The sequence below is a fragment of the Typopeltis vanoorti genome, chromosome 1 (genome assembly GCF_054136105.1).
Source record: "Typopeltis vanoorti isolate ZY-2024b chromosome 1, IOZ_Tvanoo_1.0, whole genome shotgun sequence".
Taxonomy (NCBI): domain Eukaryota; kingdom Metazoa; phylum Arthropoda; class Arachnida; order Uropygi; family Thelyphonidae; genus Typopeltis; species Typopeltis vanoorti.
The window spans coordinates 162659396-162674669 of NC_143549.1; the positions used below are offsets into that span (position 1 = coordinate 162659396).

At 35.1% G+C, this 15274-nt stretch overlaps 1 protein-coding gene across 3 annotated transcripts in view; it reads left to right on the forward strand.

The window, feature by feature from the left end:
- LOC150110590 (phosphatidylinositol-3,5-bisphosphate 3-phosphatase MTMR4) overlaps positions 1-15274 on the forward strand; it is a 360520-nt gene that overhangs the window by 206865 nt on the left and 138381 nt on the right. For all 3 annotated transcript variants that reach the window (XM_090399896.1, XM_090399904.1, XM_090399910.1), the window contains exon 10: positions 1922-2086. In XM_090399896.1, coding sequence (XP_090256022.1) covers positions 1922-2086 — 165 coding nt within the window. The remainder of the gene's footprint in view (positions 1-1921; positions 2087-15274) is intronic.

Here is a 15274-nt window from a genome sequence, read left to right on the forward strand (position 1 = left end):
AAAAGACATCATTAAAAAAATTAAAAAAAAATAGAGATGGGCAGGACACTGCAAGACAGGGAGAGAACCACTGGACAAAAATTTGTACAGAATGGCAAGTACAAGAAGACATGGCAGACCATCAGCAAGGTGGAGAGATGAACTTCATCATTCAATGGGAAATGACTGAGCTTCTGGGCCAGAGACAGAGAAATGTGGAAAAATATGGAGGAGATCATCATCCAGTATTGGACAGATAAGTATTGATTATGATGATGATGATGTTGTCTGTTCAGATTTGGATGGTGTAGCAAGGCTTCACCATCCAAATCTGAACAGAACTACTTAGATCTGTTGGCTTGCAGATGTTCTTTTCTCCTATGAACAAGATTTCTACTTATTTACACTCTGAAAATGATAAACTTTGACTTTTGGCCCACCCTGGAGTCAATGAAATTTCTTGCCAGTGTGGATAATCATATTTTTGCCATACACTGTGATGGACACCTGGCTTGCATTAGATCCAATGAGCCTGAACAATCAGGACTTGTAGAACATATTGCCACCAAACATAGTCATTTGGAGGAAGATTAAGGTCTTTCATAAAAGTAATCTGATAAAGTGCCTATGTGTTGTGAGGCCTTGCTATGGCATCCAAATATGAACAGAAATAGACTAAAATTATCCCTATTATAGGAAATAGTATTTCTCCACATCCAAACGCAATTACTTTTTTTTTTAATGAATTAGTAGTCTTTTGTTTAAATTTGTTTATCAAGGATCTTAATGTATTTATTTGAGATTGTCACTCTATATCATGTATACGTAGTTCACGTTTCATTGTTCGGTCTTCCCGTTTCCATTTTAGTTGTTTAATTTAAAAATCATACTGAACATGCGCTTGATAACTAGACAAATTTTATGGTTACTAAATAAATTTTGTAAGCAAATCTGTATTAATTATTGTTATTATGGCTTACATTTCAATTAGTCACATCATTAATCTCGGTGTACAGTAAGCCTACCAATCCTGCTAGATTCCAACATGCTTCCTCTCACTACCGCCCTTCACAGTAGGTAGGTAGGTATGATCAAAATATGGTGGAACAGAGTCTTCATCTCTAGTATCATAAAAGATTTTGTTACGTCATGAATAATCTAACGTTATTGGTACAGGCTTGAGTGCACCCAAGATATCGACTAACAAGTCGATATCTTGGGTGCACTCAATATTTGGAATTCAAAGATACAGTTGTCCTCCCTTCCATCTGCAATGTCACTGACAGAATCTCTTATTTGCTTTGGAACTGTGACATAAAAGTAGCTTTCACTCCACTTTACAAGGTGCCAAGTTCTTATTTCCCCCCTTCCCCATCATCATCATTCACAAGATTTACTGTTGTGACATTCATTATCTTAGCCAAACAGGATGCCTGGAGAGATCTTCATGTTGAAAAGAAAAGCACCACAGATCAGGATTACTTTTTCAGACAAGTGTAAACCACTTAAGCAGAAAACAGAAATATCTTATATTGAACATAACTGATTTGTAAAGAAAGTCAAGGAGACTTCTGAAATGTGCACCCCTACTCAGTTCATTAAAAACCAATGCTAATCTGCTATCCTAAGATCTTATCTATAATGTATATTATATTGCAGACTGTAACAATTCATTGTATTTTTTAATTAACTGATGTTATGTGTTTACCTTCTCTGGTGAGTTTTGTTTGTTTTTTTTATAACATCAGTAAGCTCCTGATGAAGTGGGCTCTGTCTGTTCATAAAACTAGTAGAGATTTCTAATTGAATACAAGTATAATTTTTTATTCTGTCAAGTAGTCATTATACCAAAACCGTGATGTGAACATCTTCAAAAAAAAACACAGAAACCTCATACTTGCAAGTCAAAGTCTTTTTTTAAATTATTTGTGTTTACTTTCAGATAAAATTAGTTCTGCATACTTACTCTTGCTTGTTTGGAACATTCTTATGTAATAATAGTCAAGAAAGGAAGCAGTATAATGTGCATGATAAAACTTTTTCTGTTTGGGCTTATCTTCACTCTGTATCACATTTTCACAATTTTCTGTACGTCCCACGGAAAAAGGTAATAATACTTTTATAACTAATTATTTAAGCTATAGATAAACTATATTTTATTCATAGATTGTATTCAGTTAAATAAAGGTAACTGCTTTGATTATTGTAAATGGGTAAAGTGCTTAGCAATTCTGCTTGATTGCTTTGCTGAAAATTCAGAAAGTGTAACAGTGTTTTAAAATTAATAAGTGTCTTATTTCTTATATTTAGTTACATTTATTATAAGTTTAATGATAATTCAGATTATAGCTGATGTTTGTTATCTGATATGAGAATGTGATATCACCACTCTGCATTCTAGGATTGAAATGATTTGGTTATGTATCTTGTTTGATTTCTTTAGCAGTATTTGCACATCATCTTACCCTTATCCCATGCAGTAATGGGCTGTAGGTTTTTAACCTTTCTTGGGTAGGATCATCTTACTGCTTAGGTTTTATTGTCACAGCAGCAACTTCAGAGCACAAAGTAGTAAATTCACACTGCACACAGGTACATACACAAGATAAGTTATGAAAACCAAACAAAACTATTAAAGGGGATGCTTAAGGGTCAAAGCTGTATAACTGAGAGGAGAACTCCACATAGTCTTTAAAGGAATGCAGAGAACCGACCAGGGTTTCTGACCTAATGTCCATTCCTCACCTTCTCGTGGTGCATCCTGTTAGGTATCTATCTGGATACTGAATGAATGAGGATGGGCTGGCAATTTGGGATTTAGCCAACCAAATTGTATTTTTATTGACTTGAACCAAAATATAAAATGATGGTATAACATGGCAGAATTTCATGCCGGCTGGGGGCATCACCTGGTTAAACAAGACTTTCGCTGTTCGCCCAGGGAACCTGGGCGAACAGCGAAAAATCAGCTACTAGAATCATCATAAGAAGCCTGAATGGCAGAGAAATGGAGTTAGCTGAGGAATTGAATAAGTACCAGATCGACATAATAGGGGTGACTGAAACAAAATCCAGTGAGATTTTTCTGAGCAGTAAATACAAAATGCTATATTCAGGTAATGACAATCAGGGAAAAGAAGGAGTAGCTATAGTATTGAACTCAAAATATAATGCCAATCTTCTTGGATGACAAACAATATCAAGTAGAGTGATGTGGGCAAATATCAGAATGGAGAACTGAACAATGAGACTTGTTTGTGCCTATGGTCCCACGGAAGGTTTTACTAAGGTAGAAGTGGAGGAATTTTTTGAGGCTTGAGAGAATGCAACTGACACAATGAAAAAGAAAAAGTTGGAGATTTTAATAGCAGAGTAGGAAATGATTGTCAGACATACAAAAACGTTTTGGGAAAATTTGGAGAAACGAGCAAAGTTAATAATAATGGCATATATGTATACCTGGATTTCTGCTCAGGACATGGACTGATTATTACTAACACCATGGCCCAACATAAAAATGTGCACAAATTCACATGGAGGGAAGAGGCAAGGAATAAGAAAATCTCATTGGATGTTATTGTTGATAGTGATGTTTTCTCTCTGGTGCAGGGCACTAGAGTTTACAGAGGATTTGAAATTGGAAGTGATCACCATTTAGTCTTGAGCAGGATAAAATTGAATTTCATATCAAAAAGAAGAAAATGTGAGATAGTTTTAAAGTGAATGAAAGTTGAGCAGCTCTCAGTTGTGAAGTGTAGACTAAAATACACAATCATTATTCAAGAAAAAATGAAATGGTGTCAGAACAGTAACCAAACCTTGGAGATTCAGTAGCAAATCCTGAAGAAAACATTCATTCAGCCAGAGAGACATATGGTGGCTGCAAGATTAGAAAAATCAGAACTCCATGGTAGATACAGGAAGATAAAGAGGCAGTGAAGGAAAAGAAGAAAGCATATCAAAAGTTCCTGAGAAATAAGTCAACTTGTGCTCTTAGAGCATAGACTCAAATATAAGAAAGCTAAACACTGTGTAAAACTAACTAAACAAACATCATGGGATAACTTTGGTAAGAACGTAGAAAATATATATCAAGAAGGTGGTAAAATATTCTGGAGGCTGTTGAAAAAGGCTCAAATGAAGGAAAGAGTGCTGTAAAAGGAATTAAATGATATAGGTGATATGAAAACTGGTGAAAAAGATATCCTTGATGTATGGAGTAATTACTTCAAAAAATTCCTAAATTATACAATCAGTGACAGCACATTAGTAAAAAAAAAACACTCAACAGGTATGCAATCAGGAATACATATCCATACTTGAAGTACAAAAAGCCATCAAAAGCCTGAAATGTGTGATATGTGCACAAATTCACATGGAGGGAAGAGGCAAGGAATAAGAAAATCTCATTGGATGTTATTGTTGATAGGCAGCTGGAGTATATTATATTCAACCAGAAATGCTCAAGTATGGAGGTATAAAAGTTTTACAATGGCTACACTTGCACTGCATACTTCAGAACGCCTGGACAGAGGGATGAATTCCAGATTATTGGAGTAGAGCACTCATAGTACCTATATATAAAAAAGGGACATAAAACTGAATGTGAGCACGACAGAGGTATTTCTCTGTGTGTTCCTGGTAAGATTTATGCAAGTATACTTGAGAAACAGTTGAGATGGATTGTAGAAGGGAAGCTTGGTGAAGAACAAGCTGGATTCAGGCCAAATAGAGGCTGTCAGGATCAGATTTTCACTTTATGACAAATAGTTGAGAAATCACGAGGATAAAACAAAGATCTATATTTAAGTTTTATAGCTCTGGAAAAGGCATATGACAAAGCGCAAAGAGAGAGAGAGAGAGAGAGAAGCTATTCAAAATGCTACAGTTGTATGGTGTCAATGGAGCATCATATCAAGCATTATATATTTAGTCTTTATTTGAGTTGTAAGTTAGCAGTTAGAATTGAAGGAAGTACAGAAAGATGGTTTTATGTTAAATCTGGGGTCAGACTAGGATATACATTATCCCCTCTGTTATTCATTATCGTTATATTGATCGCATTATGAAGGAAAGTGATATTAAACCTGATATCAAAACTGGAAATGTTAATCTCAGCTCTTTACTTTATGCGGATGATGCTATACTTCTAAATAAATCTGTTACAAGTCTGCATGATTCCCTGAATAAATTGAATAACTGTTGTAATAGATATTTTATGAAGGTCAACAGTAACAAGACAAATACAATGAAAATAGGCAGAAAAAATGAAAATATCAACTGTGTTGTGAATGGAGAACCTATGGAACAAGTAAAACACTTCAGCTACTTAGTCACAATTTTTAGTGAAGATGGCAAATTAAATATAGAAATAGACAACAGAATCAACAAAGCCAGAATGGTAGGAGGTCAACTGAATCAATTTATATGGAATAAGAGAGAAATTAGTCAAAACGCTAAATTAGCTGTATACAAGAGTGTTCAAACCAGTTTTAACTTATGGATCTGAGACTGGGTTAGAAATAAAACACTTGACCAAAGACTAGAGACCGCAGATATGAGAGTCCTGAGAAAGATTAGATGCACGAACAGATGACAACAATAGCAATATCATATTAAAAACAAGGATATTAGGAAAGAACTTGACATTGTTAGCATCCAGGAATGTGTTAGCAGAGCCAATCTCAGGTGGTATGGTCACTTAAATAGAATGGGAAAGGAAAGATTAGCAAACCAAGTGTTCTCTGCTAGGTTGGCAGGAAAATGACCCAGAGGAAGACCAAGATATTGGTGGATTGATACGGTACAAAGTGCCTTAGACGATAGAAATATAAGATCTGATAATGTTGGAGTCTTGACAAGTAACAGACTGATATGGAGGAAAATTGTAGATAGGAAGTTAATAATGATGTAAATTTTTCATGTAGTACTATCATATCCTGTGCAACCCTTTGAGGATACATGTCAAGAATTTGATGATGACATAATTTCCATTTCCACTTCACTAACATTCACATCATAAATGATGTGCTTCATCATTTACAGATATCCACACCTGAAATGTCGCCCTTAGTAATCATTGTGCATATCACACCATCTCTCTCAGCTACACTTTGTATGATTCATTCTGTCACATCATTAAATTCCTGACATGTACCCTCAAGGGGTGTACAGGATATGATAGTACTACATGAAAAATTTACATCATTACTAACTTCCTATCTACAATTTTCCTCCAAATCAGTCTGTTACTTGTCAAGACTAACATTATCAGATCTTATATTTCTATCATCTACGGCACTTTGTACCGTATCGATCCACCTATATCTTGTTCTTCCTCTGGGTCGTTTTCCTGCCAACCTTGCAGAGAACACTTGTTTTGCTAATCTTTCCTCGCCCATTCTGTTCAAGTGAACATACCACCTGAGATTAGCTCTGCTAACGCATTCTTGGATGCTGACAATGCCAAGTTCTTTCCTAATATCTTTGTTTTTAATATGATGTTGCCATTGATGCTATCTGTTCACGCCCCTAATCTTTCTCAGGACTCTCATATCTGTGGTCTCTAGTCTTTGGTCAAGTGTTTTACTTCTGACCCACCTCTGAGATCCATAAGTTAAAACTGGTTTGCACACTGTCTTGTATACAGCTAATTTAATGTTCTGACTAATTTCTCTATTCCATATAAATTTATTCAATTGACATCCTACCATACCAGCTTTGTTGATTCTGTTGTCTATTTCCATATTTAATTTACCATCTTCACTAAAAATCATAGCCTAAGTAGCTGAAATGTTTTACTTGCTCGACAGGTTCACCATTCAAAACACAGTTAACATTTTCAACAATTCTACCTATTTTATTGTCTTTGTCTTTTTATTGCTGACCTTTATACCATATCTATTACAGCAGTTATTCAGTTTAGTCAGGGAATCTTGCCAACTTCTAGCGGATTTATTTAGAAGTATAACATCGTGCGCATAAAGCAAACTGCTGACATTAATATCTCCAATTCTGATATCATGTTTAATACCACTTTCCTTCATAATGTGATCCATATATATAATTAATAACAGAGGGGATAATGTCTGACAGCAGATTTAACATTAAACCATCTTCCTGTACTTCCTTCAATTCTACCTGCTGACTTTCAACTCAAATAAAGACTAAGTATTGCTTGATATAATGCTCCATTGACACCATATAACTGTAGTGTATTGAATAGCTTCTCTCTTGGCACCTTGTCATATGCCTTTTCCAGATCGGCAAAACTTAAATACGGATGTTTGTTATATTCCCATGATTTCGCAACTATTTGTCGTAAAGTGAAGATCTGATCCTGACAGCCTCTATTTGACCTGAATCCAGCTTGTTCTTCACCAAGCTTTTCTTCCACAATTCTTCTCAACAGTTTCTCAAGTATACTGGCAGAAATCTTGCCTAGAACACTCAGTAGGGAAATACCTCTGTAATTCTCACCTTCAGTTTTATTTCCCTTTTTATATATGGGTACTATTAGAGTTCTACTCCAATCATCAGGAATTTATCCCTCTGTCCAGGCCTTCCGAATTATGCAGTGCAGCCACTGTAAGACTTTTATATCACCATACTTCAGCATTTCAGGCCTTTGATGACTTTTTCTACTTCAAGTATGGATATGGATTCCTAATTTAATGCCTGTTGAGTGTTTTTAGCACTGTGGTATGACTGCTTGTTTCATTTAGCAATTTTTCGAAATAATTACTCCATACTTCAAGGATATCTTTTTCTCCTGTTTTCATGTCACCTTTATCATCTCTAACTCCTTTTACAGCAATCTTTCCTCCATTTCTAAGCTTCTTCAACAACCTCCAGAATATCTTACCACCTTTTTGATATTTATTTTCTATATTCTTGCCAAAGTCCTCCCATATCTTTTGTTTAGCTAGTTTTAGACAGTGTTTAGCTTTCTTACATTTGTCTCTGTATTCTCTAAGAGCATAAGCTGACTTATTTGCCAGGAACTTTTGATATGCTTTCTTCTTTTCCTTCACTGCCTCTTTAACTTCCTGTGTCCACCATGGAGTTCTGATTTTTCTATCCTTGCAGGCAACCTCACCACATGCCTCTCTGGCTGAATCAATCAGGGTTTTCTTCAAGGTTTGCCACTGAATCTCCAAGGTTTGGTTCTTGTTCTCAAACTGTTTCATTTTTTTTTTCAATAATCTTTGTGTATTTTAGTTTTTAGTCTACAGTTCACATGTGAGAGCTGCTGAACTTTTATTCGCTTTAAAAATTCTTACATATCATTCTTTTCAATATGAAATTCAATTTTATCCTGCTCAAGACTAAATAGTGATCGCTTCCAAGTTTAAATCCTCTGTACACTCTGGTGTCCTGCACCAGGGAGAAAATATCACTATCAACAATAACATAGTCAATGAGACTTTTCTTATTCCTTGCCTCTTCTCTCCATGTGAATTTGTGCACATTTTTATGTTGTAACATGGTGTTAGTAATAACCAGTCCATGTCCTCATCAGAAATCTAACAGGTATTTTCCATTATTATTAGCTTTTCTCTTTTCTCCAAATTTTCCCAAAACATTTTTGTATATCTGACAATCACTTCCTACTTTGCTATTTAGATCCACAACAAGGACCAACTTTTCCTTTTTCATTGTGTCAGTAGCTTTCTCTAGAGCCTCAAAAAATTCCTCTGCTTCTACTTTAGTAGAACCTTCTGTGCTACCATAGGCACAAATAAGTCTCATTGTCCAGTTCCCCATTCTGATATTTGTCTATATCACGCTACTTGAGACTGCCTGCCATTCAAGAAGATTAGCCTCGTATTTAGTGTTGAATACTATGGCTACCCCTTCTTTTCCTTGATTGTCATTGCCTGAATATAACATTTTGTATTTATTGCTCAGAAAGATCTCGCCAGTGTTTGCCTTTTTTGTTTCAGTCACCCCTATCATGTCGATATGGTAGTTATCCAATTCCTCAGCTAGCTCCGTTTCTTCGCCATTCAGGCTTCTTATGTTGATAGTACCGATCTTTAACTCTGGTGATGTTGAGTTGTGGTGTGCTTTCAAATTTGTTCCAGTAGCTGACTGTTCGCACTGGTTCCCTGGCAAAAACAACGGAGACCTTGTTTAACTGGACGACGCCCCAACTGGCATGAAATTTTGTCATGTTGTACCATCATTTTCTATATTGGTTTAAGCCAATAAGAATACAATTTGGTCAGCACAAGGATGATATATGTCTTCAGCATCTAGTGTTCCATATGCCAGAGAATGTCATATCTGGAAACCTCTCTTTTTTTTTGTTCTTTCTTGCATTAAGATTTCATTGCTCAATTCATTATATTCATCAGCTGTCTTTACTGCTCTCAAATTCTGAAAATCACGCCTTCACGTGGGGCATCTGTACATGGTGAGGGGGGGTGGTGAAAACTTCCCTGTGATGTTTTGGAGTAAAGGGGAGTAAAGGTGCTTGCCCTTTACTCCCCTTTTCCTGAGTATTTTTTTGCTTTCCTGCTCTCCAGCCCACCATCACAGAGTTTATTGGGAACCTTGCTGCTATGTGTGCTCTGTGGTACAAACCATGAATATCCAGAAAGGTGGATCATAATTATGTTCTGCTTTGGCCTCTGCTTCACAAGATGGTGTTAAATATTATATATATTTTTTGTATGATTTATTGATTTATACTTAGTTGTTTACTTGATTTGATTGTTACTTGATTACTTGATTAAATCCTTTACTGCTATGTTTGCTGTGTGGTACAAACCATGAATATCTAGAAAGGCGGATCATGATTATGTGCTGCTTTGGCCTCTGCTTCACAAGATGGTGTTAAATATTTTATATATTTTTATATGATTTATTGATTTATACTTAATTAGTTGCTTACTTGATTTGATTGTTACTTGATTAAATCCTTTCTTATTCAAAACCTTATTCAATTAAAATCCTTCCAGCTGCTCTATTGTTATGTCGTTGCTTTCTCAATATTTTCTGTTTTATATATATATCTATTCTATCTGTCTATCGCTATTTTACTTCTTCAGATATCGGGCCTAATATGCTTACATCTAGGATTGTTTCCTTTTCAGATACTGGCAAATTTATATTATACTGCACCAGCCAGTATCCTCTAGCAGAAAAGATCCTTACTCAGGGAGACAATACTAGATTCTGAGGCGTTCTTACACAATACTTTACTTTAATACGGCTGTATAGATTCAGACTGCAGTCGTGACCTAAATCTATAATTGTATACACTTTCTAATTCCTTCCCACCAAAATAGGTTCTATTTTTATAAGTGGTAGTTTGGAATTGTAATCAGGCATGACTCAGGTTCAGGTAAATATGACATGTTTATTGGAATATTTAAACAGAATACACAAAAATTCATACACTCAATTATGACTCAATACTAAATGAAAAGACTCGATTAAAGAGGTTAACATATTCTAAATTAATTAAAGGTCATAAAGCGTGCGAAACACAATAACTGCATATTGGGATAAATAGCAAATGATATGAAGTTAATCTAAAATTTCTTTCTGTAATGCTATTCATAAGATAATATAAACAAACATTCTAATGTTGCTCAGTTACTAAAATCCACAATTCTGATCTCATTAAGTTAATCCTATCACATACAATACTAAAGGTCTCTTCCAAACAATTCTTCTTACTCTCTCAAAGGAGGTTAACTTTCTAATTAGAGACTGTCCACAAAGTTCTTTAGAGTACTGTTCTTAAATTTTACAATCGCAAACAATCTTCTCTCTTCTAATGAATTTTATACACAAAATAGAGTAATTTCTTACTGAACTTTTCCCATGTCTTTCAGCACTACGTGTACGTCTGGTTACTTCTTGTCTGTTGGCTGTTCATATGCCAACGTAGGAGTTACGCTATCTTCATTATTTCTGCAGAAAACAGACTTAAATCTTTGCATTTCAGGAACAACTCAATGGGACTTCTCGGCAACGGCTTGATTCTGCTAGGACTGGAAATTTTTTACCTTCAGCTCTGCATAGAATCCTTCTGCAATTTCCAGAAAGAAAGCCTGCTGTCCGACATCTTATCTTAGCACAGACGCTTCTCCCCCCCCCCTTACGCAAACTCCTACTAACTTCCGAGCCACCAAACAGGAAAACGATACGACAAGAGAGCCCTCGATCGATAGAGCGCCCTCTTTTTTTGGGGTTCCCTTTGCATATGGCCCATATCTTTTTACCCCTTGGGTTCATCCCTTGCTTTTTCCCGATGCTGTTATGCTCTTCTATTCCCAGAATTCGCATCACTATGCATTCCGCTTGTGCTATTGCCGCCAGCGTTACGCTGTACACGTGTAGTTTTATACCTTCCAAGAATTATAATTTAGTAACTATTTGGTGACTCACAGTTAATCTATACAGCTTAAGTGAGGCTTAAAATTAATATTAACAAAATTCTTCCTTTAAGGCATTCTCTAATTTAATTCTAGTAGTGATGAAAAGATTACAGTACATGGAATATAAGATAAAAATTGTAAATTTATACATAAAGTGAAGAAGTTTCACTTTTGATTTCAGCTGATGTGCAGATATTTCTCTTTATTAGTAAGTTTAGTATGTTAGACTCTGAATGAATGATTTCTTTTGCAAGATTCCTTTATTCAGGATCTAACAATGGTGATATTGAATGGTTTTTGGCTAAGGTCATTGTGCTTAGAGGACTTGCCTGGAAGGGTCAATGGTTGTATTAAGTCTCCTTCCCCATGGTTTAAGGACAGGTTTAAGGCTTGCTGTATTACTAGTGGGGATTTAGGCATCGAATAATAATAATAATAAATTTCTTTGAGCACGAATCCTTCATTCTCAAATTTTTTAGAAACTCTTACAAAGCTCTAACCAGATGCAGATAGATACATCACCTGATAACAGAAAGAGAAACAGAAAACATCTGACACTCATATAAATGTTTCTCTTTCTTGTAACAAGGGAGTGACCACTAGGGAAAATGCTACCCATCTTTTTTCAAGAAGTGTTTAGAAGTGATTGGAGGATCTCCCAAAGCAGTTAGAGTATTATGTTCTGGTGGTATTCTTGTGGAAAGACCATATCTGCAAACTCAGAAACATTCTCTGGAGGAATACCAGTTATGATAACACCACATAAAACACTCTTCTAGAAGAGTGATATTCAAATGGGATCTGATATTGATTGTCTAAATCAGCAGATATGTTCAGAGTTTAAAGAAGGAGTGTCAGCTATTTGGTACATCCTGATACATAGGGATGATGTTCTGTTTCCAACCAGCAGTATTATCTTTTGACATACTGAAACCTTTAGCATATGTAGAAGAATTATCTGAAACACTGTTTGGCTCTACCTCTCTAATTCACTTCAATGTTGTAAATGACAGAAATATGGGTATACTCAAAGTGCCTGTTATGACTCTGCCATTTGTGCCCAACACATTAGCAAAGTGCATGATGATAAATCATGCTTTGCAAAGAACCTAATTGCATCAACAGTGAGAGATACCATCCAGCCTACTTCTGAGCATGCTAAAGATAGAAGAATGAAAAAAGATAAGTAAGATCAAGACCAAACCAAGCGTTTCATGTTTTGGTGCAAAGAGTAAGTTTGCCACTACAGCACTTGTCATGAAGTCCTCTTGTGCTCAGAAAAGTGGCAATTAAGAAAATATCAAAAGGAACACAAACCTATATGTCTGTCTTGTGATTCAGCGATTTCTGCATTCCTAATTTTATTATAGTTTTACACCTGAAAAAAAAAATGGTTAAAATGATCCTGCTAAATTCAAAACCTAATTGTCAAAAACTCATGAAAGAGCTGCACATAAAGAAAAACCACTATATACTGCCTCAAAAAAAAAAAAAAAAAGAAAGAAAAAAAAAATGGATACTTCTGTTGCTGCAAAATGTGAGAAATTTCACATCTTGCATAAGAACTGACCATGGCAATATTAGATGTTACTTTTTTCCAGAGGAAAAGATGGATACTGGCTTTCCAAAATCAAATAACAAACACAAACTAGAGGTAAAACCTCAGCCACTTGGAAATTGGATATTTCTACTAAGTCAAAGGAATGCAGAAATTCTTAGTGGAACTTTGAATTCTGCCAGTGTATTGGTAATATCAAGGTCCATATGTAGTAACATAACCTATTTCTATGCCAGAGACATTTAAAACCAAGTGAGGATCTGCCTTAAGGAATTGCAGGGGGGAAAAAAAACATAAATAGAATTTTATGTTTCATTTACTTAACATTGGGTTCTGATTTAACTTAGACTGTCCATGATAATCTTATATTGTAACTGTCTTGCTTCATGCTTCTTATTCGTGACTTTAATGGATGCATTACCTCTGTAGGATAGTGCTAACATGAATGTTCAAGGCTATAATGTTGAGTGTATGCATGTCAGATAACATCTGTCTTAATAAGGGACATGGTACCTTCTTTAATATATCCATTTACTCATATTTTGTGGTGCATCTTACATTCTGTTCCCTTGTCATTCTTCCACTGTTTATGCATGTTCATGTTGTTAAAGAGAATAAATATATGTAGAAAGTTTTTTACCTTGGGTATATACTACGTTAAAGATACCAAGCAGTTTTATAAGCTAGGTTTAATCCTTTTTCCCAAGTAAGCAAACAGACAAGTAAGTCAAGTTTGCACCTGAACATAGTTCAAGTCTGAGACGACTCATGGTAAGGGTGGAGTAAGCTCCGATCACTTTCCTTAGTATTTTCCCCTAATGCAAAGCACATCCCCCTGCGGAGATGTATGATGCTATATATTAAAGGCAAGGGCCACTACCCAGACCGGTTTCGACCTTTATTGAGGTCTCGTCAGTGGCAGCAACAACAACAGTTCCAAAAATGTCATCTTTATTTCCACTCTATCCAAAACCAGGGTGGAACTTTGAGTGCCAGGCAGCAAAAAAAAATTGAAGACAGAGTATGGGATATATATTTGAAGATACTCTTTCACAGCTTTTAAATATGTTCTGGCCAAAACGTGTTACATTGGATGTCAAAGTCAGATACAGTATTGGATTTGATTTCATCATCTATCAGTCATGCAGGCAGTGCAAAAGTAGTATGGGATAAATCCATAAGAATGAAGGAGAGATATAGAACACACCATTTGTCTATCCTTGTACATAACGGAAGTGGAGTTGCTGAACCTAAAGCAATTGCAGACACCCTTAGGAGAAAGTATTGCTAGAATCTCTACTACTATTTCATTCTGACGTTCAAAAATTCAGCTTAGCTCCTTTTTAAATAGAGTAAAGAACTACTAAAAGCTGGTTGCACAGCTGTACATACTGCAAGGATAGAGCTGTGTAATCGGCAATTTGTTAAGGAGAAAGTGAAAAGAACACTTACTTTTCCATGAGTGTCATAGCACCTTTGAAAAGGGTAGGTCATTACTCACTTTTTATAATAGTAATAGTTGATTTGAATAAAGGGAATTGCTACATGACAGGATTAATTAATAAAAATTAGATAAATTTGTTACAGTTTTGCATAAATAGTGAATGTAGAATAAATAGTACATTCTTTGATCATCAAATACATATAAAATAAAAATCTGCAATTGATTACATTATAACTAATGGAGGAATTATGCCAGAAAAAATGATTGGTATAAGAGTTCTAACATCAGCAGATATAGGAAGTTGCAATAAGTTAGTTCTTGGAAAAATAAAACTATTAAAGAAAACACAAGACACAGAGAAGAACAAAATGCAGAATAGAATTATTTCAAGAAGAAAGTATAAGATATCTATACCAGAAAAGATTCTTAGATAAAATGGAAACCTTAAAAGACAAAAACAAACAGAAGAGAACTGAACATCTTTTAAAGGCGTTGTATATGAATCAGCAGAAGAGGCATTAGGGGGAAAAAAAACAATTAGTACAAAAATTAATCAAAGATGGATACCATGGTTAAAAATAAGAAGTAAAAACTTAGTTAAAGAAAACAAAACTGCATTTCACAGATATCTACAGATCAAATTGAATACCTTAGTGTATGAATAATATAAAACTATACAAAATAGTGGGATAAGGAAAATTAAACAGGAATATTGGAATAACTACTCCAAAGAATTATAGTGGTTTTTATGGTACTCAGAGAAGAATCTGAAAAATAATATAAACTCAAAAAGAACTAACTGACTATATAACTAACAAATTTGGATTGAATAAATGGAAAGATTATTTTCAAAATTTGTACCCAGAAAAGAATAAAGATAATATGATCATAGATAATGTT